Genomic DNA, 25,071 nt, shown 5'->3' with positions numbered 1-25,071 from the left:
TCTAGTAAATGCCACTGCAAACATCAGGTGAGAAATAGTAGCAGAAAAAGGATCCGGGAGGGGGTGACCTCCACAGTCAAGGGTGTCTAGAAACCTTAGGCCTGTCTTGATGACTTTAGAGGCAGCCCATCTCCTTCAGGCTAGGTAAGTTCAGGGAAATCTCCTTAGACTTCCTCCAGAAGAAATGCTGAGATCTTGCTCCTAGTCAGAGTGAGGGAAATTCAAAATTTCCCTTTCCTTTTAGGGCATAAAGCCTAAAAGAAATTTTACTCATTCAGTCAACGAATATTTACTAATGTGTGCTAGATGTTTTATGTCCTCCTAAGGGCAAGGTGAGAAAGGAAGAAATATGACACAAAAATGAACAAGGAACTTGGCCTCGACGGAACCAGCCCACTAAAGGGATCATTAAGGAACGTGTTCAGAAGCCCTCACTCAGAGAGTGACCACTGCTGGGCAGAATCACACACAAGCCTACACTGACAGACACCTGAAGTAGACGGTGGTGGAGGAGGAGGAGCTAATCAAGCAGAACAGGAGTGCTCCAGGCAGAGGGAAGGACGTGTGCAAAGACACAGGGGACGGAGTCCACAACCTGGGGCTCAGGAGCCGGGACATGCGTGCAGCACTAATCTCATGGGGTACCAGCAGAGAAAAAACATCGACTTGTGAGTCTTCGCCTTTCAACAACCTAAGCACAGTCAGAAACAACAGAAAAAAGGGGGAAGATAATCCCCCCCAAAATGTCTTGCTATAAGCATACAATCATTTGCCTGCATTCGAGTGTAGTAAACATAGCCACCAGCTGTCTGTCAGTGCAGGCTTGTGTGTTGTTATGATGCTGAACAGGTTTCAGCAGAGCTTCCAGACTAAGATGGACTAGGAAGAAAGGCTTGGCGATCTACTTCTGAAAATCAGCCACTGAAAACCCTATGGATCGCAACAGTCCAACCCTGTTGTGCGTGGGGTCGCCATGAGTCACGGGCTGACTTGACAGCAGCTAACAACAACATCATTGAAACTGGGGGAGCTCAGAGCCTTCAGAATAAGTTATTCTGTGAAGCGGCAAGTCTAGGGCTTGGAAAGCTACCAACTTTTCTAAACCTTACTTTACTTGCTCAATAATTCTGTGCTTTTTATTCACAACTAGTACCGCCAAGTCTTCAATGGGCAGTTCCTGAATACTGTCACAGGCAAGACTTCCATCTTTTCAATCACTACAGTCAATAACAAGGCAAGGGACTTGTCCTTTTGCCCTACAGTAGATGACTAAGGAGAGAGGCATCAAAAGTATCCCATATTCTAAAAAGATGCTAAAAAAAGATGGAGGGCAGATAGCCCTCCCAAAGTATACTGAAAGGAAGCCCCATCAGGCTATCTCACCGCCAGTTATCACCTAAACTAGATCACCCCTCCCAATCTGTAAGAGAAGGCAGGATTGGAGGTGGGAGGAAAGGAGTTATACTTGGCATTGCATCCTTCCACCCTGCAGCCAAGTGGAACAAGCACTAAGAGAATCACTCAAAGACTAGGGGGGCATGAAGAAAGAAGATCGGCAACTTTTTCCAGAAGGTATTTGTTTAGGCAGGAGACTGGTTGATGTACTCTATGTGTGCTTATCTCAGAAAAGGGTTATTTGGAGATAAGAAGGAAGATCAGCTGATACTCCCACCATCTGGAGAGCCATGGTGCTCAAATTTCCTCTACCTCAGAAAGCTGCCTATTGACTGTAAGGCCTCAGCAGTGAGAAGCTCAGGAACAGGCCACAAGATCTAGCATTTGGATGTCCACCACACAGAGGCCAGCTGACTGAGGCCACAGAAGCAGCAACAACCAAGACTGGACTACAAGAAAAGTCAGGGAAGTGATATTTGTCCCTCCCCTCTCTCTCTGCCTCATACCTAGAAGAAAAAGGGGACCCAGAAGACAGAGAAAAGATAATCCCCCACCTCCCTTGCAGGTCCTCCAGGCTACGGGACTTTTGAATTGAACTGGACTAATTTTTTTTTTAAGTTGGTGTAAAATATAGATGATGCATTTGCCAATTCAACATCTTCCATGGATACAATTCAGTGACACCAGTTACATCAATCACATTGTGCAACCATCGCCAATATCCATTGCCAAGCTTTCCATCACCCATGAACAGAAACTCAGTGCTTCCTCAACAATGGACTGAACTTTTCAACAACACAGAGTTCCAAGAAAGCTACGGGATCCATCCAGAAAAGGAAGTTAGAGCATAGCTGACATTAGTGTCTAGAAAAAATTAAAAGCATTTCATCTCAGCACTCAACTGAGTTTCAGGCTGTTCAACAAATTGGTTTTCAAAGGCCTAGGAATAATTTTTCTTTTACCCATCCTTCTTTCCTCAAAAATGTTCTCTCTACCAAATGATATATTGCTCAAAAGTAAGGGCAAGTAACAATGCTTGATTTTAAATGTTTTTCAGAATACAACAGATAATTTGCAGGGATGAGAAGAATAAGAAAGATGAAATACCCACTCAGGAATCTTAAACTGCTTTGGCAAAAATTCAAGGGCCTTCCTCCCCAGTGATCAAACCAAAAAGCCCACTGCTGTCAAATCAATTCCAACTCATAGTGACCCTACATGACAGAGAAGAACTGGTAGATTTGAACTGTCGACCTTCTGATGAGCAGCCATAGCTCTTAATCACTGTGCCATCAGGATTTCCCCCAATGACCAGTACAGAGAAATGGGCATTTCCTCGCCAGCATCTCAGAAGATTAAATGCCTTGTTGATCTTTCAGGGCAGGCCTGAAAATGCTCAGTTGGCATCTTCATCTCTCCATTTTTCATTAATAGGACGTCCCCCATTAACTGGTTTCTGAAATCTAGCCATCATTGTTGATGTTGGACTATCACCACCTTGACATTTTATTACTGAGACATTATGGAGTGCAAAAAATAACAGACTCAGAATGAAACACTGGATCTGACCCTTGGTTTTGCCACTAATTTACCGCAGTTAATACATAACCTTTCCATGTTTCTCACCTCCCTACAAAATAAAGAAGTTGAATTAGATGATCTCTGGGGGTCCCTTATGGTTTTGAAGACTGACAATGAATAAGGATGTCAGAAAATTTAGCGCCAGGCATACAAGGCTTGGGACTGGGAGGAATAATGTCAATATGATACCCCTCTGACAGAAAAGGAAACCCTGGCGGCATAGTGGTTAAGAGTTCGGCTGCTCACCAAGAGCTCAAAAGTTTGAATTCACCAGGTGCTCCATGGAAACCCTATAGAGCAGTTTTAGTCTGCCCTATAGGGTCACTATCAATCGGAACCAACTCGATGGCAAAGGGTTTGGTTTTTTTGGTTTCTGACAGAAAAGGTGAGTGGTCAAACATCATTAAATCAGAGACAGTGAGAGAGACTAAGTGACTCTCCAAACAGATTGGAAGAATCATCCCACAGATGGGAACAGATGTTCTCTTTGATCTTTTCTGGAGCAAATAATGGCAGATTCCCAATGTCTGAGGTGGCCCTAAGGCCTCCACTGGTGACCCCAATTCCTCATCAGTTTTTCCTGTGTTCCAGGAATATATGGAATATATTAATAACTGCCCTCAGTGCTCTGTCTTCCAAAAAAAACCAAGAGGCACATTAAAGCCACTTCTAGAACAATATTTTCTTCAGGATAAACAGACTAGAATAATTGTAAAGGTTTAAGATTAGGTTTAGCTCATTCAGTGTCCTATCCTGAAGGCAAGCAATCTAATCCCTAAACAGACAGACAACTTTGACAAATCGTGTATAGGGATCCCTGCTGAGTGGAGACTGCAAGTAGTCTCCAGATTCACTCATGACACAAACCATTCATGGCCCAGGGAGGGTAGATAAAGCCATGCACAGTCAACGGTACGGCTGCCGCAGCAACTGGTCCAGAGGTCTGCACCCCCAAGGAGAAACTCTAGCAACCACAGGGACTAGGCAAAGAGAACCCGGACTGCCCTCCTACTCACCAAGAATCCATCGTCCCCCTTCTTCTGCCATACCCACTCTGGGTGGGGGTAACCAACTGACTTGCAGTACATCATGGCATCCTGCCCTTCGTTCTTGTTCTCACTCCGTTTATGGCCAGTGATGTCAGGAGCAGCTGTGAGAGAGAATGTTGAACTGTTACCATGGGAACCTGCTCTGAACAGGGATATGAAGGCCCTACCTATTGGCTCAGAGCCCTAATGCAGTCAGTCTTTGGGTCCACCCTCATCTTCAGCTTTGATAAAGGGCATTTCAGGTTAGAACAGGACCAACCCCATCTCCTACCCTGTCCCCCACCTCACCAAGCAGCCCAAAAGATACCAGGGTTACTAATAATATGAGGTTCTACTGATGTAGGTGTTCTCCAATCTATTGGAAAAGGGTGCAGGCCCAACTGCCCTAAAATTAATAAGCTCTCCTTTAAACAAAATGCAAACACAGTAGCAAAAAGATGGAAGGAACCAAGGTGCCCATCAACGGATGAATGGATAAATTACGGTATAATCACACAATGGAAGACTACGCATCAGTAAAGAACAGTGACGAATCTGTGAAACATTTCATAACATGGAGGAACCTGGAAGGCATTATGCTGAGTGAAATTAGTCAGTTGCAAAAGGACAAATATTGTATAAGACCACTATTATAAGAACTCGAGAAACAGTTTAAACTGAGAAGAATATATTCTTTGATGGTTACAAGAGGAGAGAGGAAGAGTGGGAGGGAGAGGCGTATTAACTAATCAGAGAGTAGGATAAGAACTACTTTAGGTGAAAGGAAAGACAACATACAATACAGGAGGTCAGCACAACTGGTCTAAGCCAAAAACAAAGAAGTTTCCGGAATAAACTGAATGCTTCGAAGGCCAGCATAGCAGGGGCGGGGGTTTGGGGACCATGGTCTCAGGGGGCATCTAGGTCAATTGGCGTAATAAAATCTATTAAGAAAACATTCTTCATCCCACTTTGGAGAGTGGCGTCTGGGGTCTTAAATGCTAGCAAGCGGCCATCTAAGATACATCAATTGGTCTCAACCCACGTGGAGCAGAGGAGAATGAAGAACACCAAAGACACAAAATAAGTATGAGCCCAAGAGACAGAAAGGGCCACATAAACCAGAGACTACATCAGCCTGAGACCAGAAGAATTAGATGGCGCCTGGCTACAACCGATGACTGCCCTGACAGGAAACACAACAGAGAACCCCTGAGGGATCAGGAGAGCAGTGGGATGCAGACTCCAAGTTCTTGTAAAAAGACCAGACTTAATGGTCTGACAGACTAGAAGGACCCCGCGGGTCATGGTCCCCAGACCTTCTGTTAGCCCAGGAGAGGAACCATTCCCAAAGCCAACTCTTCAGACAGGGATTGAACTGGACTATGGGATAGAAAGTGATGCTGGTGAAGAACGAGCTTCTTGGATCAAGTAGACACATGAGACTATGCCGGCATCTCCTATCGGGAGGGGAGATGAGAGGGCAGAGGGGGTCAGAAGCTGGTGGAATGGACACGAAAAGAGAGAGCAGAGGGAAGGAGTGTGCTATCTCATTAGGGTGAGAGCAATTAGGAGTATGTAGCAAGGTGTATATAAATTTTTGTATGAGAGACTGACTTGATTTGTAAACTTTCACTTTAAACGCAATAAAAAAAAATTTTTTTTAAGTATTTCTGGACATATAAGATTTTAAAATTAAATAAAAAAATGAAAAAGAAAATGCAAACAGAAAACTATTATCTCCTCCGTCACACATTCCCTTAAGGAAATGAGAGATCCCTCAGTCCAGCACCTGAATTCAAGTCCTACTACAAGGTATGTAAAAACAATGAATAAGAAGCTTCTGGACAAGCCTTTGTTATTAATATTCATCAAGTAATGACAAAGGCACTCCCAGGAAAGAGAGAATCCAGCAAAAGGGTCTTCACAAGGGAGAGGGAAAGAATGAACAGGTAATTTAAAGTGTCCCAAGAGAATTTTATTAAGGCCTCAGGAATCTGACTCACAAACCTGATTAGCAACAATCTCAGTGAACCAAAATCTTGGAGAAATTTCTAGGCCTGCTCGAGGCTGTTGGTCTCTGCTTTTAGGGGTCTCCTAGGAAGAACTAAACATCATCTGTGGTCTAAAAATGGGGTCAATTTCAAGGATCTAAGAAGCCTGAAATAGGGGTTAATTCTTTAAATTTAGCCTCCTTTTATCTTAACTGTATTTTCCACCAATGACTCACCAGTTACAGTAACCTGAAAGCAATAAAAGTAAGCCACACATCACTTTGTTGGCCAAGGTAGAAAGAGAATCAAGAGGCATGGTCCAAATTCCAGATGTGCTAGCTCTTTAACTATCCTGTGCTTCAGTTCTACGCCCGTTACGAAATGCAAGTAATTCTCGTCCTTGTCTGCCTCCCAGAGTTCTTGAATAGATGAATAAGATGTCAAGACGTTCATTCTGAGACTATAAAAGCCTATATAATTATACAATATCACACGCTGATTCCATGTACCCTCTCTGGCTTAGCTTTCCTTGGCTTAAAAACAATCAAAGGTCCTCCTGGGATGGGCAAGGCCTCAAACTCTCTCTACAACCGGCCACTGCCTGTCATGGATTGAATGGTGTGCCTCTAAAATATGTGTCAACTTGGCTAGGCCACGATTCCCAGTATTGTGTGATTATCCACCATTTTGTCATCTGATGTGATTTTCCTATGTGTTGTAAATTCCACCTCTATGATGTTAATGAGGCGAGATTAGAGGCAATTATGTTAATGAGGAAGACTCAATAATCTACAAGATTAGGTTGTCTCTTAAATCAATCTCTTCTGAGATATAAAAGAGAGAAGCAAGCAGAGACAGGGGGACATCTTATCACCAAGAAAGTAAAGTCAGGAGCAGTGCACGTCCTCTGGACTCAAGAGTCCCTGCACTGAGACGCTCCTAGACCAGAGGAAGATTGATGACAAGGACCTTCCTCCAGAGCTGACAGAGAGAGAAAGCGTTCCCGGGAGCTGGCACCCTGAATCTGGACTTCTAGCCTCCTAGACTGTCAGAGAATACAGTTCTGTCTGTTGAAGCCATCCACTTGTGATATTTGTTACAGCAGCACTAGATAACTAAGACACTGCCACACTGAGACCTGCTCAGTACTGCTCAGTGGGAGATGTTTTCTAGACAGGATATTATAAAGGAAATTTTGTATGTGTGTTTTTCCAAGGAAAATTCCTCACTGGCTCTATTTTATTCCAACCAAACTTTTCCCATAGTCACTCAATTCACTTCTTAGACCCTGGTGTTTGGCCTGATCAGCCTTTCTCAGAGCTTTCTGTAGGCAATACGTGTTAGTGACCACAATAATTACTCCGAAGAGCAAGCTTTGTGGCTACGCACTAACTAAAATAGCATCACGTATAAGCAAGGGGATGCAACAAGCAGAAAAACCATTACATGTTGCCTCTATAGTTGTGTTTTCATTCGACAAATGTGCTGAGCACACATTACATGTCAAACATGTCACCGAGTCGTCAGGAAAGGCCCTTCTGATGAGGTAAGTTTTAGCACAGTCATGAAGGAAATAAGGGAATAGGTCATTCAGATATTTGCAGGAAGAACATTCTAGGTGGAGGGAAAGGCAAAGGGCTTGAGGCAGGACCGTGCTTGTTATTTATAAGGAACAGCAAGGAGGCATTTAGCTGGAACACAGTGTGCAAGGGGGAGATGGTAGGGTTTAAGTCAGAAGGACCAGGGGCCCAGATCAGATAGGATTTTGTGGCCCACTGTAAATGACTTTAGCATTTACAGAGTCAGTAGGCAAGTCACTGGTGAATACTGAGCAGAGGAATGAAAGGATTTATACATCTTAACAGGCCCCCTCTGGCTGCTATGTGGGCAACAACTATAGAGAGACAATGTGGAGCAAGGAGACCAAGCAGGAGGCTATTAAAGTAAGCCAGGCAAGAGCTGGTGATGCAGACCAGGGGAGTAGCAGTAGAAGGGGTGGTAAGTAGTGAGATTCCAGGCACGTTTTGAAGGCTGAGTTAATATATTTGCTGGTGGGTTGGAAATGGGATATGAGAGAAAAGACAGCCAAGGTTTTTGGCCTCAGTTAACTCTAAGAATGGAGTTGCCAATTACTAAGATGAGAGAATCAGGGTAATTTTTTGTTTGTTTTTCTTTTGTTTTGTTTGTAGTTGGAAGACAATAACCAGAAGTTCAGGTTTAGGACATGCTGAGTTGAGATACGTATTTAACATCCAAGTAAAGCTGCCAGGTGGGCAGTTCAGGGGACTAGTATAGGGTGAACACATAATTTAGAAGGCGTCAGCTAACAGGTTTTACTTTTCTCCATTTTCATGCTCGTTTGCCCCTACTCTGGCCCAGTTATTTGACCAATTTCAATACTACTTGTATGTATGCTTTGGGGACTCATCACTAAGATTATACACTAGAACCTAATAGGCTAAAACAAAGCCCGGGATGCATAGGGGTTAAGAGCTTGGCTACTAACCAAAAGGCTGGCAGTTCAAATCCACCAACCGCTCCTTGAAAACCCTATGAGGCAGTTCTATTCTGTCCTATAGGGTTACTGAGTCAGAATTGACTAAATGACAACAGGTTTGGTTTACAGCTCTATACCCCCTAAAAATTCACTATTGTGAAAGGACTCAGACTTAAAGCCAGGGGTGGGGATGGTCTTCACTCCTGCCTTGATATTTAGGAGACTACTACTTACCCTTTTCTTTCATCTACTTTGGTATTCTATAGAGGCTTCTATTTATAGATGTAAACATGGCCTTCAAGACTATGTGTAGAGACTAAGTCCTTCCATCCAGGAGCTTAGCTAACCCCACCCCACTATGCTGGCCATGTCTACAGTGTGAACCTACAAGAATGAGTTTTCAATGGTTAGAGCTAGTGACGCTTTCTCCTTGTCTTAGCAAAGAATGCCAAATGACACTCAGGAATATCCCCTCTGCCTGATGTACTGAAAAGAATAACCCCTGACTATTTCACCCTTGAGGTGGTGGAATCATCACTAGCATAGTGGGTAGAGAGGAAATAAAGCCAAATCACATCACTCCACCCCTAAAGGGAGTGATTATGACAACTATCACTGTAGCCGTTGGGTCAACAGAAAGTTTTTTCACTTCCCGCTAGCCTTTCTGGTGACTGCGCAATCAGAAAGCCTGCTCCTGCCCACCATCTGCTGAGCAGGGCAGTGAAGACACAGTAAGAAAGGTAGCCCGGCTCTCAGAGCACATGGAAGCTGTGGGCAGAGAGGCTGCCCCTTAGTCCACCTGCGGTGATTTTTAAATAGTCCACAAATTCTTTGATACTCTTCCCTTCAAGAGGTGGAGCCTAATTCCCCTCCCACTGAGTACACACTGGACTTCCTGGCTCTCTGCTAAGAAATAAAATAGAAGTAAAGGCGTGTGGCTTTGGAGACAGTTCTTCACAGGCACTGTGACTTTCCCCTTGCTGTCTCTCTTGGCTGGCTTGCTCTGGGTGAGGTCAGCCATGCTGCAGGGCCCCTCAAACAGCCTATAGAGGGGCCCACGTCATGAAGAATGGAGGCCTCCTGCCCACAACCACGTGACTGAACCCTCTGGGAAGTGAATCCTCCAGCCCATCAAGCCTTCAGATGACTGCAGCCCTGGCCAACAGTTTGTATCCAATGATCTATCCAGTGAGGCAACCATTACCCATTTTTATGGTTGGGAAAACTCACGTGTGGCAAAGCTATTTAAAATCTCAAATTATATGGCTAATAAATGGCAAAGCTAGAATCCAAATTCTCTGACTGCAGAGGCTATGCTTTCTGTAATTCTCTAAAAGAGGGGAAAAGAAATCAAACTAGAACAGTGTCCACAAAAATATACAATATGGGTCACTGATAACTGCACAGGAAACTGCCAAAGGTTATCTTTGCTTGCAGATGTGCTAGAACATCCTATACCAAAGATGAGACAGATTGACTTGTTAGAGGTTAACTACTCCATACAGTGTCATGTGAAGAAAAGAGCTTTGGACCTGAAGTCAGAGAAATCCAGGATCTATCGAGACTCCATCACTTACCAACAGACTAACCTAAGGCAGGTCATTAAAAACCCTTTGAGTTTCTGTTTTCACTTCTATAAAATGAGAATACCACCCATATACTTCATAGAAGTGTTGTGAGGATTAAACAACATCTCTATACCAATCTAGCACGTGGTTGGCACTCAGGGTCAAAAACAAGCATTTAAATTGAGCTTTTAGGCAAGGCAAAGGCTAAGGCTCAGACATTATCAGCTCTAAGAAGTCAAAGAGATACTGATTATTATGTGCCCTCTGTATGCAGGAGTTCGTTGTGACGCTAACAGGTTCAATCAGGTCAGATACTGACAACTTATACTGATTAATGGCTGATTTTAGTGCCTCGCCCCATATAAGCTTGCCATTTAACAAAGGAGTGCCTAGCCAGGTTCTGCTGGCCTGAAAGCAGCTCTGCAGAATCACGCCAAACCTTCACTACCTCAAGGAGATAAGGCAAATGCTCCTTATTTCCTTTACCTCTGAGGAACACGGACTAAGTGGCAGGAATGAGGGGCAAAGTGGTGAGGAAGTAGCACAGGGACCCTTAGAAGAGGTCACTGACCCAGTTGAAATTAAACTTACTCCCTGGCCTTGCTGGCCACATATTCAAATCACTTTAGTTAATGGATATTCTTCCAGTAGGCTCAAGAATGGCTACAGAAGGGTCCCAAAAGAGTCTCAGTCACCCAATAGCACCTGACCCAACTTTATTACCTGGGTAGTCTGGCCTTTGGCCAAGGGCAAAGGCATGTTCCTCAGTACCCTCTGCTGCCCCACCTATACTTAGGGCAAAGCATCCAGCTTCCCTGCCAGGCCAGCGGCTGTAGGAAGTGTCAACTCGGGGAACGGAGGTCTGTTCAAATGAAGCAGATGTGAAATAAAGTGAAGCAGAACAGAGCTGAGAAAGGCGTGCAAGTATGGGGCCTCTTCCACAGACTGCCTATTTGATGCTCACTTTTCAAAGCAAACTCATAACCTACGGACTCATTTTTAAAGAAACTCCATCCTTAAAGGTGTTGTCCTTAAGTGGGCTGTTTCCAAGTAAATATGCTGATTCTAGACCGTCTGTTTCCTTCGTGCAACTTATCAAATCCCAGAGACACCTCATCTTTGCTGTAGCCAAAACAAGGGCTTGGCTGAAGACAGAGGGAGAGTCAAGATTTACATTTAGCCAAGGGCTAAACCCAAGAAGGAATATGAGACCGGTCAAGATGAAAGCAAGATAGAGGCTGGCTTTTGACTCAATATGCTTTTCCCACCCAGAGCACACTCACCGTTGGTTGTGGAAACTAGAGCAAGATGGAGGCTGGCTTTTGACTCAATATGCTTTTCCCACCCAGAGCACACTCACCGTTGGTTGTGGAAACTAGAGCAGTCTGGGCCTTGTGCTGGCTTCTGTGGAGGAGGTTCTTCTCTTTCCTGCAGTTGAAACCACTGTGGAGGAGGCACTGAGGTTTCCTCTAAGACAGTGACTCTCAACCTTAGGTGTACACTTATAGCTGGTGTGCTTTTAAAAAGCCCGATGCCTAGGCCACATTTCATCTGAATTAGATCAAGTTTGAGAACTGCTGCTCTAACACATTCCCTGGCACCGGTGTTTGTGGTCACGGGACTCCAAGGAGGGAGTGTGCCCATGAGATGGGGAGATGAGTGGGTGGAGAGGTGGAAGGCCCCGAGCTGACATTCTCCAACCTGAGAAGCTGTCAATGACCACTATTAGGAAGGTAAGCTCAGAAACCATTTCCTTCAATATCCCAACCTCTCACCTGTGTAATAGTACTTTTCAGGGAACCACAGACTGTCAGAGCCACGGAGATTACAGGAACCTTAAAGATCATCTGTCTTACCCCACTCCATCATAATTTGGGGAAGCTGAGGCCCAGGGAAGGGAAGTGACCGGTCAGGGTCATGGTAAGTTTAGGGGCAGGGCCAGGATTAGAACTCATTTCTTCTAACTCGATCCAAGGCCTTTTAATTGTTATATGCTCAACAAAGCAATATGGCTTAGTGATGGCGCGAACCTGGCTCCACCAGTTGGCTCTGTCAAAGTTAGCAAGTCATTTAACTCCCTTGAGCCTTGATTTTCTCAGGGCAATGGTGGCGCCAGTGGTTAAGCATTGGGCTACTAACCAAAAAGGTCAGCAGTTCAAATCCACCAGCTGCTCCCTAGAAATTCTACGGGGTAGATCTACTCTGTCCTGTAGGGTTGTAATAAATTGGAATTGACTCGACAGCAATGGGTTTTATAAAGTAGAGATAATAACAGCATTCCCTCATAGAGTTGTGGGGACTAAAAAAGAGAAAACGCATATGTAGCACAGCACTCCCCACATAATAAGTGTGCAATGATATTAGCTGTTCTTATTAAGGAAGGTCAAGGCAGTGCCCTAAGCAAGGAAAAAAAAGAGTAGGTAGGTATGGCTATTTGGGCTGAGGTTGATTTTCAAATTGTCCTAGCAGCTTCAAGATACTATTATCATGCTTTCAAAGACTTCTCAGGTAGGGGCAGTTCTGAGTCAGAACCAGATTTGCTATCAGCTATGAACTAAAGGGTGTCACAACCTCTAACTATCCCCACCTGCCAAATTAGCTGCCTTTCCTGCCTAACAAATGAAGAAATGACCATGAATATCTTCTGTAAGCTGAACATGTGGTACAAATGCAAGATGTGTATTATAACTCTTCACAGCATTCACCATCATCACACCCAGTCCATCTCAGCCAGGCTGAACTCTGCTATCATATCCCTGAAAGGCCTGGCAGCAGAGGAGGAAGCAGGCAGCAGGGCAAGGGCACTTACAAGAAATCCTGACATTCAGACACAATATCCAAACGGAAAGTAAGCAAGAAGCAGGGAGGTGAAAAACAAGATTAATCTTCACTCTAGTATCTACGAAAAAAATGAAAGCTCGCGTGAAATACCCCGAGCAGGGAGAAACAGCGGCAGGTCTCCTGAGACCGGAGACCCAGGCCTTGTGAGGCTGTGAGTGTGCCTTCCACAAGAGCCCAAGGTGTGTCCATCGCAGGTGACCTGAAGATACCGAAGTCCTTTTCTACAAACTCAAACGCCTTGTTTCTTGGATTAATTAAAACGGCTGGGGGATGAGCACAGGATTTGGGAGTCATGAGAGGGATTTTCTGTTTTTACTTCGTAAATTACAAAGAAATGTTTTATTTGCTTTTTTGTGAGCACATTTTCTAAAATTAGAAAAGGAAGGAAGGGGAAGAGGGAAGGAGTAAGCAGTATAAGGATTAGAGAATTACAGGGATAGAAAACTCCACATCTTTTCACTGACAAATTCTCTTTGATAAGGTGTGGTACCTGTGGAAGACACGACCTCTGAAGACTGGAAACAATACGGAAGGAATGCCCGCCCCAGAGGTACCTACGCAGATTCCCCGAGAGGCCAGGCTATAGGGCAGGGGCCTCGTCACCGTGGTTTCCTCCCTCCTGGCCAGCCCAGCTCCATCTTCCACCTCTAGCATCTGCTCGAGTCACCTGCCAAACACCTAAGAAACGTAACCCTAAACAGTAAAATAGTATCTTCCTGTTTACACTGTGCCTCATTCTTGTCCTTTAAAGGGAGAGAGAAACCACCTCACCCTCAAAAAAAAAAAAAAAAACCCTACCTCAAATGCAGGCTTTCCCTGCCACATGTAGATACCACCAACCTCAAAATTCCTACAGACTTTTTAGCATGAAAAGCACTGCCTCTTCAGATGAGTTCCCAGACACATGCCCCTCCGGCTGGTTCCTTCAGACTTCTGTTCTCTTGTACACTATGGGTAGCTCAAGACTGACTCATCTGACAGCTACTGCCCCTGTCCCTGGCTAGCCTACGTCCTTCATTCAGTCACAGTACCGAGCCCAAACAACAGCCAGAGAAGTTCTGAACTGCACCAAAAGGCTGACAGGCAAGAAAAGGGCTGAGTGTATATATAAACTGCTTAAAAAAAAAAAGATACGTATGGTCCGAATTACACTGACCCTGGGTTTAAGGTGCTAATTTGGTTAAAACCACAAAGGAAGATTTCCAGAGATGTCTTCAGCAAAGAGGTCATGTATGTGCCTTGAACCTCTCTGTTCACCATCTCCACCTCTCTGTTACTCAGCAGACTTTTCGAATCACTGTGACTATAAACAAAGGACAACTGCATCTTAACCCACCAGGGGTGCACTGAGGAAACAGGAAGGACACAAGGTTTGGGAGTCAGGACAGGGACTTTCTTTTTACTTCGTAAATTACAAAGAAATGTTTTGTTTGCTTTTCTGTGAGCACATTTTTTTAAATTAGAAAAGGAAGGACGGGAAAAAGGGACGGAGCAAGCAGTTTATAGGAAAAGCTTTGGGAATCAACACACACACACATTCACTACGCTAAATGCAAAGTAGTTTTTCAATCCCAATCACAATTGGGATCTGGCTTAGAATATGATTCTGGGTACATGGTTTGTGTGGATTAAGTTCTTTTGCAAACGTTTCTAAACTTAGATCGAAAACAGTGAATGTCCATGGTCCTTACCAGATCCAACTGTCCATGACCTGAGAGACACTAAGCATGCAGCTGTTTCTCCCCAGGTGTCAGAACACGGAGGAGGAGGGAGAGACTAGAGCTCCTTCTGAATTTTCTTGAGAGACTGTCAACATATCTGTCCAAACTAGTCTCAGAATATGTTTTAGGACTGAATGTTCTCAAGGGCCACATCCGTAAAACCAGGACACCACCCCTGCCGCCACATCGTCTCTAGAAGCGGTAGTACAGTACAAGGGCCACAGTGCACGGTGAGCACCTGGCATACCGCCGTCAGCTGTTACTGCCTCTGAAACACTCCTGCCTGCAGCCTCCTCTCTGCCCATCCTGACTACCACTTCATATCTGCTGAAGAGAATGTGAAAAGAGATGCCTCTGGGGCCGGTGAATCCTGCCTACTCCAGCAGCCAGACCACTGGAAAAACCACCGTGTCTCACTCCTGCAAATGCAGCTGAGATATCATTAACTCTAAGTCAATCACATTACAGTTAGTCAGGACTTGCAATTGTATGTAAATTATCCTTTAGACTTAGAGAGAACAATTAACTATACACACCCCCCCTTTTCCTACCTCCCCCACCCTGCTCCTTCTTACAGGACGTGGACTTTGTGCCAAAAGCTCAGCCTGGAATCTTGCAGGGCTTCAAGTTCCACATGGAGGAGCGAACCGTTTCCCCTCGTAGCTCAACTCGCCCAGGCTGGGGAAGGCACTCGATGGCTTAGACAAAGTGCTTTCCCACCCTCTCCATCCTCATGTTGAACATATTCTTCAAAAACACAGATAAGCCCAGATCTCTCCAAGAAAAGCCATCGACAAAATCAAACCCGAGGTTCTCTGGCCTGTTGTGAACTGCGACTATCCACCTTGACTTAATCCCATTAAGCCTTCAGACTATCATTAAATCTAGCAGCCGGAGGAGCCACTAGCCATTTCTACGTCAACTCACAAGTTAAGGCAGCACCACAAGGATAGTGTTTTCATTTAATAACCCCAGGGACTGAAAGAATAAGTTCATGTCCTTCCTAAGCAAACTGAAGGAAAAAAAATCATCTCTTTTGCCTGACCTCAAACAGCAGCCCCGGCTCCCCACGATTCTTTTATTACAGTGAAAAGAGCACTGGACTGGGGTTCGGAATCCCTGGGTTCTGTGCTAGTTCTGCCACAAACTCACTGTGTGACACAGCTAGTGGTTTCGGTTCTCAGCTGCTTCTCTGGAATAACACGGGAAAGCTGGGATTGGTGATATCATGCACAACTCCGACTTTTATACTTCTGTTTGCCCTTCTTGGGACTTTTTCAGCTATAGCCTCATCTTGAAGATGCCAGGCACCGACAGGGTTTCTATTAAAATTCTAGTGACTTATTCACACACAGCTATGTTCACTCTACATGCTTGGCTTTGCCAAATCCTGCTGGCCCACTGGAGAGACCTATGCCACGGTAACAGTAAGCCACTGTTCCAAGATCTTTACCTAAGGTTGAATCATATGCAACTGCCAACATTCAAACATTTTTGACATACCCAACAAAAAAAAAAAAACCCACTGCTGTCGAGTCGATTTCAACTCATAGCGACACTATAGGACAGACTAGAACTGCCCCATAGAGTTTCCAAGGAGCACCTGGTGGATTTGAACTGCCGACATTTTGGTTAGCAGCTGTAGCTCTTAACCACTACACCACCAGGGTTTCCTTTTGACATACAAAAACATCAATTTTATATAGTTTAACCTACTATATTATTTAATCCCCCTAACAACCCTGTAAGGTAGGTTCTGTTGATATCCTTATTTTATAAATGATGGAGCTTAAGCACAGAGAAGTTAAAAACTCGCTCATGGTCACACAGCTAGTAAATGATGGGGCTGGGCTTTAATGCCAGGCATCTGGGCTCCTGAGCTGTGTCCTAACCATGACATTATATATTGTCTCTTATAATGGAAACAAGAAACACTTGAAAAGTGGGAGTCCAGACCAAGGCAGTATCTCTCAAGGAGAGTGAGAGGCTCAAACCGCAGCCTCTTTTGGAGTGTACCTTTGACTTCGATGGTGGCATTTGCTTTAGGAGCACTGGCAAAGTGAAATACGCAGTGGTATTCGCCTGAATCCTCAGCTCTTGGCTTAGGGATCCTGCAGGATGAGAGGAAAAACCAAGTGAGGAGTCTGGGAGAAGTCACATTACATAACAAAAGAAGAGTCAAACGGGCAACCAGGGAGCCTGTTCTCCAAATCCTGCCCCTTAATGCAACTCACCTCCCCCTAACTAAAAGCAAAAACCTCCCCCTTTGTGTCCCCAAACATTACTGCCTTACTCCTTTCTGGGTGCCAGGAATACAAAGATGGGATAATACATGGCTCCCAGCCTCAAGATGCTCCAGTCTATTAGGAGAATAAACACATGAAAACAAGTAACCATAATAGAAGGCCGTACAGAGCTCTACGACCCACACAGATACAGAGCATGGAGCCATCCCTAAGATCTGCCTGCTCACCTGGTGGTTCCAGGCAAACAAGGGCAGAAGAAAACCAAAGCTTCTTCTGGTAGTTACTTTCTTCCCACCTTGTGTTTCAGTAGCACACGCTTCACCAACTCTACTCACTAACAGGATTTCAGGTACGGCAAAAAAAAATGGAAGAAAGGAAAGGCTCTGCCCCCTGAGTGTCAGCCACAGGGATGCCAACTAAACCACATTCTCACCACACACTCCCAGGTCTGCATGACCTGGGCCCTGCCTAGCTCTCTAGCCTCATCCCCTGCTACCTTCTGGCCATGCTGGTCCCTTCAGATTTTCAATGTGCCAAATGTGTTCCTACCTCAAAACCCTCACCACAAGCTGTTCCCTCACATAGGATGCTCTTCCCATCATCTAGTCCAGCTAACTCCTTTCCAGCAGGTCTTGGCTCACATGCCACTTCCTCCCATCCCGAATCTAAATTACATAACCCCTCCTTGACATTCTCTTATACAACCCCAAAATTCTTCAGAACAGCACTTATCACAACGTGTACTTATATATTTGTCTGACTGCTTGATCGATGTCCCTCTCCCCACAGACCAAGTCTGGTGAGGGTGAGCGCTGTTTACTGGGTGTACAATTATATACCCAGTACCTGCATGGTGCCTAGAATGCAAAAAGGGAATGAAAGAACAAACAAATAACTGAATGAAGAGGATCTGAGAGTGGAGAGCTGTGCAGAGATCCAGTCCGAGTCAGGCAGTGACAGGCAGGGCTGCAGGAAGTGTGCGTGGCCAGAACAGCACTTCCTCTGAATCCCACAGGATTATCCCAAACAAGCGTTCTTGCCCGAGGCCTCACTTCACGCTGGCTCACTCTGTACACTCTGGCCTACACACACACCAAGCATGTGCAGAGAGGCTGGTGTGTATTATAGAAGCAGAGAAACAACGGCCTCCAACATGGAGGATAAGCATTTATGTAGAACAGGCCTCCTGCTCTTTTGCTCCGTGGTTAAAATATGATACTGGTGATGGTCAAACCTCCACTGCGCGAGTCAGCGTCTGAGAGAAACTCCTAATCACAACCACTAACCGGCCTAACCTATTTATCCATCTTACTCTTCATTCCAAAAAAGAAACACAGGTTAAGAAACGGTGCATATCCCACTTTAGTGAGTGGCATCTGGGGTCTTAAACCCTAGCAAGTGGCCATCTAAGATGTATCAATTGGTCTCAACCCACCTGGAGCAAAAGAGAATGAAGAACACCAAGGACACAAGGTAATTACAAGCCCAAGAGGCAGAAAGGGCCACATGAACCAGAGACTACATCAGCCTGAGACCAGAAGAACTAGATGGTGCCCAGCTACAACCGATGACTGCCCTGACAGGGAACACAACACAGAACCCCTGAAGGAGCAGGAGAGCAGTGGGATGTAGACCCCAAATTCTCGTAAAAGACCAGACTTAATGGTCGGACTGAGACTAGAAGGACCCCAGAGTTCATGGTCCCCAGACCTTCTCTTAGCCCAAGACTGGTACCATTCCCAAAGCCAGGGACTGGACTGGACTGTAAGATAGAAAACGATACCTGTGAGGGGTGAGCTTCTTGGCTCAAGTGGGCACATGAGACTACGTGGGCAGCTCCTGTCTGGAGGGGAGATGAGAAGGCAGAGAGGGACAGGAGCTGGCTAAATGGACACGGGGGAATACAGGGTGGAGAGAAGGAGTGTATTGTCTCATTAGGGAGAGAGCAACTAGGAGTACATAGCAAGGTGTATAAAAATTTTTGTATGAGAGACTGATTTGATTTGTAAACTTTCACTTAAAGCACAATTGAAAAAAAAAAAAACCGAGGCATAAGGAGAGAGAGAGGGCGTCTCAGGACTGCCTCAGCAGGTCCATGCAGCATGATATTCTAAGAGAAGCCGCCAAGAGATTTTAATCTGACACAGCCTCTTCTTAAATGAATATGCTCCCAATAGCAAAAGAGACACAACTAAGGTCTTCTTCACTCCAAGTGTTCCAGAGTTTAGGAGGAACAGCAGCTATAGCTTCAGGGCTTAGACTGACTCTAAGTTCTTTGAGAAAAACTTGGGAAGATGACTCCCAAGCTTGAGGCCATTCCAATGTGTTCAAATTTTCCCCCATCCCGTTTCCTGGACCAAGTATTGGGAAGCAATTAAAGCAAAGGGAAAATGTCCCCTTACAAGCTGACAGAAGCAGGGTTCTGAGAGTGGCTTCGTGGCTGACTAATTAGGTGGCCTAAAGGACTCAGCAGTTACTATTCCACAAAATGCAGGAGGTCACAGATTCCCTGAAAAGCTCTCACGATGCAGAACACTCTTGGAGAGCTTCAAAATCAGCTGAGAAAAAAAGAGGGGAAGAGGCATTTAATAAAGTCAGGGTATATGTTTTACAGCCCAAAGCTTTGTGGGCGACACTGTACAAGACCCAAGAGAAGCATGATTGGACATCTGCTACCCTGAAAGAGGTATTATAAAAAAACAAACTCGTTAAACTGATCGGCAAACCAAAAATAAATCCCTTTCAACTCACCTGGTACCTCTATCTGCTTAATCCTTTCCAAACTGTAAGGATCCGGCTGAGGCTGTATTTCTAAGAAACTACGGGGCAGATGGGTAAACTGACTTGCTACTAAATGGCACGGTGGAGCAGGAAAAAACAATGATCTAGATTCTAGAAAGTCAGAAGACATGGAATCTAGCCTTGGTTCTGATACTTATTAGACACGGCAACTGGCTTTGGATGCAGCCAAGAGTTAATTACTCTTCGAGCCTTAAGTTTCCGCATCTGAAATATAAGAAGTGCTCCCTCTCATAAAATCATGTGGATCAAACAAAATAAAGGGTGTGAAAAGATCTCAATGCTGCAAGAAATGCACAATGTCCTTGACACTACTGGATACATAGGTCTCCCTGGTCCCACTCCAGCGAGCTCTTTCTTAGCAACGCATCATCCTCCTAAGCAGGATTAGCTCATCCTCTAAATCAGTTTTCAACCAGGAACAACCTAGACTGAAAGGTGAGGTGCCATGTGTTCTAGACATTCTAAAAAGCACCAAACCTTTTGGGTGCCAGGTAACTCCAGCCAGCAAATACCCACTTTTCTTCAAAGGATATTTCCAAGCTATCATCGCTGTATTCACTGGTCTTGATCAGGTTATGATGATTTAAAAAAAGAAAAAAAACCATTGCCTTTGAGTCGATTCTGACTCATGGTGACCCTATGCGTGTCAGTACAGAACTGTGCTCCATAGGGTTTTCAGAAACAGATCGCCAGGCATTTCTTCAGAGGTGCCTCTGGGTAGGTTTGAACCACCAACATCTCAGTTAGTAGTTGCGTACTTAACGTCTGTGCCACCCAGGGACGGAGTGATGATATTAAACATTTCTAAAAGGTAATTCACTAGGGCATCTACCCAGCGGAAAGATCGTTAGGCAGATGTCTTGCTAGCCCCTCTCACCTGTGTTCCATGCTGCTGGCATTCTTCCGAGTGGCCGTCAGTTCTACCCCATTCTTTGTCCAGTAGCTGTATGTAAGTGTGTGAGAGCTGGAGGTGAGGTTACACTGCAGGATGATGGGGAGGACAAGGCTTTCTCGAATAATGACCTCTTCACTGGTGACAATCCTTGGCTCTGTAATAAGAGTGAACAATGACAGAGGGCCATAACCTTCTATCCTCTGCAGCCCTGGCCTGAGAGTTGGTTGGGGTAGGAAGGGGAGACTAAAAGAAGAGGGAGGGCAGACAGGACCACATGAGGAATTTCACTTTACCACTTTGGAGGAAGTCAAGAAAGGAAAAACAATGATTATAAGCAAATGACCACTAGCGCAGACAACAGCCTGAAGACCAGTTGGCCTAGACGTGAAAGAATGGGAGCATTACGGGTACTTGTACTGGCAACAATTCACTTACACTTTTGAATACCACCTTTTTATAATATAGGAACCACCAACCGATTCAGCTTCAATTTAGAAAAACCAGGCTCCAGCCTGCAGTTTTGAAGACAAAGGCAATTATCGTTTATATAAGTCATAAACTCCCTATGGAGTCACTAGGCCTTGGAACAGTAAGAGGTATAATTACATAATACATGTATGGCTCTTCCCACATTTAAATCTGATAAACCTTCTATGGCAAACCAGCCATGGCCAATATTTATGCAGAAAAAGACGGTGTAGGTCCTAGAAGCAAATTTCCCACTGGAAGTCTATTGCATTGGCAGAATTCTTAAGGAACTATATCGATTCTTCTCTCCAGCCCATTTATATTCCCAACAAAATTTTTTCAGAATTGCACTTGAAAACGTGTTCCATTCCAAGGTAATATAATCATAACCAGAGTGCAATATGTGTTAGTATTATGGGCTCCTAGAATTTGAGCTAAAAGGCCCTTGGAGTTAACTGAATCCCACCCTTTCAGAGCTAGAAAGGCGAAATGCCTTGCTCAAGGCCGCAATTATTAGTGGCAAAGCTGAGCCTAGAAAAGACATCTGATTGACTTTTCTATTCCTGCCCCCCACCCCAAAATACCCCCTACCTCCCACCCTAGTGCAAGGTGCATAGTTGGCCTCCTTGGTCTGTCCTGGGCTAGATAACCTGGGATCCCTAGTTCAGTATCTACAAAAATAACGATTTGAGTCAAATATCACATTCAGCAGAAATCTTTAAGTCACACTGTATCATTCCTAGAAGGTTCATCTTTAAAGCACTCTGAAATCCATCACCAGTATTAAAGCCAAGATGTTTCTAAGTTTGTTATCTGTCTTTTAATCTCTTCCCAGGCTTAGTTCTCTCCCTCCTTTGGTCAAACATTACCAGGTGAGGTCTAGACTAACATCTTTTCCCATCCAAATCAGAAGTATCAGTTCGTTTTATTTTTATTTACTTATTTCCAGTTCTTTCTCAGAAATGCTTGACCAGCTTCCCATTTCCCTGTACCAGGCTACTTCCTGTCTACAATTCATAGCAGTTACCTGAGGCTGTTTTATGCAGTGTAGTGCTGTCCTGAGGACAGAACTCTCTCCCTCCACTGCAACTAAGTTTTGCTCATTTTACAGGGAGGGAGAGAAGATGGGGAAGTCATGGGATACTTGAAAAATGTAATGCCCAAGGACCTCCTAATCCACATAGCATTTCTGATTGTAGAGCCCGTATCTTCAAAGAAACCTGTGATAAATAATGCAAATCCTCAAATTTGCTTCAATAATGAATCAGCTCTATTTCCCAACACTGGCAAAAAGATAGTAGTTCTCTTCCATTCAGCACCGGTCCTTACTGGTAACACCAAACAGGGTCTCTATGTACAAATAATGGAGGCATAGCAGCCACTGAGACAGAAGCAGATGCATGTGAACACGTTAGCGCTGTGGTATCCCACGGTTTCCAAAACACACTGGACAGAAGCCAAATCCCTGGGCCTTAAGTCGAGCAGAACGGCCGCAAACCCTGCAATGGAAGGCGCACACATACCATCAGCAGAAAGCATCACAATTCCAAGAAAAATCAAAAACCAAGCAAAAACAAAAGAGAGAAAAAGATAGAACCAGTACTCCACAGAAATTAAAAATATATAAAGGCAACATTAAAACCCAAACACACTTTTAGATTTTTACTAAATTTTTATTATCCAATTTCATTTCCTGTCCCACTTGGGACTCTCCTTCTGGTTCTTCCTCTCAGACTGCACTGAGAAAGGGCGAACTCGAAGAATGAGGCCATGAGCTTCCAAATGTCTAAATACAAGGAGGCCAAAGTAAATGCTACTCTTACCTGTGGCGATGCAAATGACCACTGCAGATTAGGGAGATGAAGAAGCTGATGAAAGCAACCTGGTAGACTTTCTGCCAAGAATTCTAGGAAGGCAAAGGAAAGCACTTTTTCCTTTCAGTGTTAACGATTCAGGAGCGTGTCAGCTGGGAGCAAGTAGGATAATTTAAATAGGCTTTAACATGATTCTGCACCATAGGAGGGCTGTGGGGTGGGGTCACCTGCCTCCTGTAATTGCTGTATATGGAAGGCAGACCTGGACCGAGCTCCTTGGCCACAGTGCCACATTTGTGTTCTGCACCAGGATGAAGGTGAGGCTTTTTTTTTCCTGTGGCCAGTGAAAGTCCAAGAGTGACGAACATTTAGGAGAAACTCAAATTTTTTTTTTTTTTTTAATGCAATTGACTCTGTTTAGAAGCAGGGTGTAGAAGACCCTTAAGCTTGCCATCATGCGAGTGTGGTGGAACGTGCTATGGCCAGAGAGCTATCCCAGAAACTGGGCACATTTATATTCTTGCCTTGCATTGCTCAAGGAGCTGTACTGCCAGCAGGCCAGTCTTAGATGGAAGGCTTCAATCTCCCCCTGGAAGCAAATGCCCTTGGGGATGCTGAGATCATAAAACAACACAATTAGAGTTCAATTCAGATAAAATGGAAAAAAAAAAAAAAGTAGCAGCAGCAGCCTGGCTTCCCAAAACGTTTAAGTAGGGTTAAGTGACTGTGACTGATAAGAAAGTCTACCTAAGAGACTGAACTACGCAGGGTTTGATTCAACAACATGCAAATACCCCTAAGTTAGGAAGCCTGCTTCCAAGTAACCAGGGGAATGCTAGGTACACTCCGGGCTAGGTGGAGACTCATCTTTTTTCAAGTCCTCAGGCATGACCTTCCTAGCTATTTGTCTACTTGAGTCAGGCTGCTGAAAGTACAAGTAACCAAACACCCAGCCCAGTCCATGCCTGTAAACTTTTGCAGACGTTTGTGGCCATTTGGTAATTCTGTTTTATAAGCAAAGGAGCAAGGGGGCAGGAAAAGGAGGCGTGCAAGGGAAAAAATTGTTTAAAAAAAAAAAAAAATCGCTGGGTTAATGTTCCCTATTTTCACATAGACAAAATTTTCTTTTTCCCCTTTCCAGAAGCAGTTTCTCTGATTCAACAGTGCCAACTGCAGCAGCCTCTCCTCTCCTCTGAAGCCTCTTTTTTTCCATAGAGGGATCTTCTCCGTTGCTATAAGGAAAAGATACTAATGTCTTACTTCCCATGTAAGAACACAGATTCAAAGTCGTATTACCTCCTGTGTTATTAGCAAGTTCCTCATAAACGTTTTTTACTATTTTTGCTTATTCCCTCTAAATCAGTTGGTTCCTCAAGCTGGAACTAGTCATGAATCTCTCACCGAGTCCTTGAAGAGAAGGTGAAAAACCCGCAGGACCTTTCCATTAAATACAGAACTTCCCCTCGATTATAACCAGGTCTGATGTGGGGCTAGAAATTTCCCTGGCCGAAAGCATTGGCTCTATGGTGGCTTCTCCCTCCCTCTCCTTTCCACCATACAAGTAACGAGTCACTTTCCAGAAGAGAGGTGACAACGCAAGCTGCCATGTCTGAGATCTCACTTGTACCTGCTACGATCAATGAATGGAGGATTCTAAGCCAACTCGGCTCAGCCTGTCACTCACAGGGTCAGGCTGGAATTTAGTCTCCTCTTTTCATGCCACAAAGGCCGCTATGCGTGGCTTCCAAACAATTCTGTGGAGTGCTGTGCCAACAGCCATCGGAGCTCAACTGTCTGTGAACAGGACTCAAAGGCAACTGACTCAGAAACAGCAGTGGTGGGGCTTAAAAAAAAATACCTCACAGCTAGATGTCACCTGGCTCCTCGTGGCAAGCTGCTTGGAAACTTCCAGACTGCTGCTTTTCCGAGGACAGGAGACTGAGGGGGCAGGACCACTAAGGAGGGGCTGCTGCATGGAGGGCTGCGATCAGAGAAGCACATGCCACCGCTTCAGAAAAGAAAAAGAGCTGGAACTATGGGAATATCCAAGCTTACATGCCACCCGACAACCAAAACACACCACCACACTGCACCCACGGCAACATTCCCGTCACAGAACAAGATGACACCAAGTCACAGTCAGGGAAAGGCTGGGCAGACACAAACTTAAAACCATAAGCCAGAGAGGTGAAGGCAGCTACTCAGAGAGCTTCAAACAGAG

General features: G+C 44.7%; 2 protein-coding genes across 4 annotated transcripts in view; both read right to left on the bottom strand.

Moving 5' to 3' along the window:
- Positions 1-25,071, bottom strand: part of LOC100663341 (neuroplastin) — a 66,800-nt gene that overhangs the window by 9,907 nt on the left and 31,822 nt on the right. The window contains exons 2-4 of the mRNA XM_010593733.3: positions 20,551-20,722; positions 16,642-16,736; positions 3,993-4,126 (exon numbers count right to left, since the gene is read on the bottom strand). Coding sequence (XP_010592035.1) covers positions 3,993-4,126; positions 16,642-16,736; positions 20,551-20,722 — 401 coding nt within the window. The remainder of the gene's footprint in view (positions 1-3,992; positions 4,127-16,641; positions 16,737-20,550; positions 20,723-25,071) is intronic.
- The window catches only part of LOC135227266 (neuroplastin-like), a 35,603-nt gene continuing 31,260 nt past the window's right edge, over positions 20,729-25,071 (bottom strand). Inside the window, exons 3-4 of one of the 3 annotated variants that reach the window (XR_010317409.1) lie at positions 24,709-24,858; positions 20,729-23,464 (exon numbers count right to left, since the gene is read on the bottom strand). Coding sequence is in view for 2 of the 3 variants with exons in the window: in XM_064267285.1 (XP_064123355.1) it covers positions 24,806-24,858 (53 nt within the window). In the remaining variant the exon portion in view is untranslated. Of the gene's footprint in view, positions 24,859-25,071 lie in introns of all 3 variants that reach the window. The other 2 variants (XM_064267285.1, XM_064267286.1) reach the window with 2 other exon arrangements.

The sequence above is a fragment of the Loxodonta africana genome, chromosome 13, assembly GCF_030014295.1.
Source record: "Loxodonta africana isolate mLoxAfr1 chromosome 13, mLoxAfr1.hap2, whole genome shotgun sequence".
In the NCBI taxonomy this organism is placed as follows: domain Eukaryota; kingdom Metazoa; phylum Chordata; class Mammalia; order Proboscidea; family Elephantidae; genus Loxodonta; species Loxodonta africana.
The sequence above is the reverse complement of the archived record's forward strand: the minus strand, read 5'-3'. Positions and strand labels throughout refer to the sequence as shown.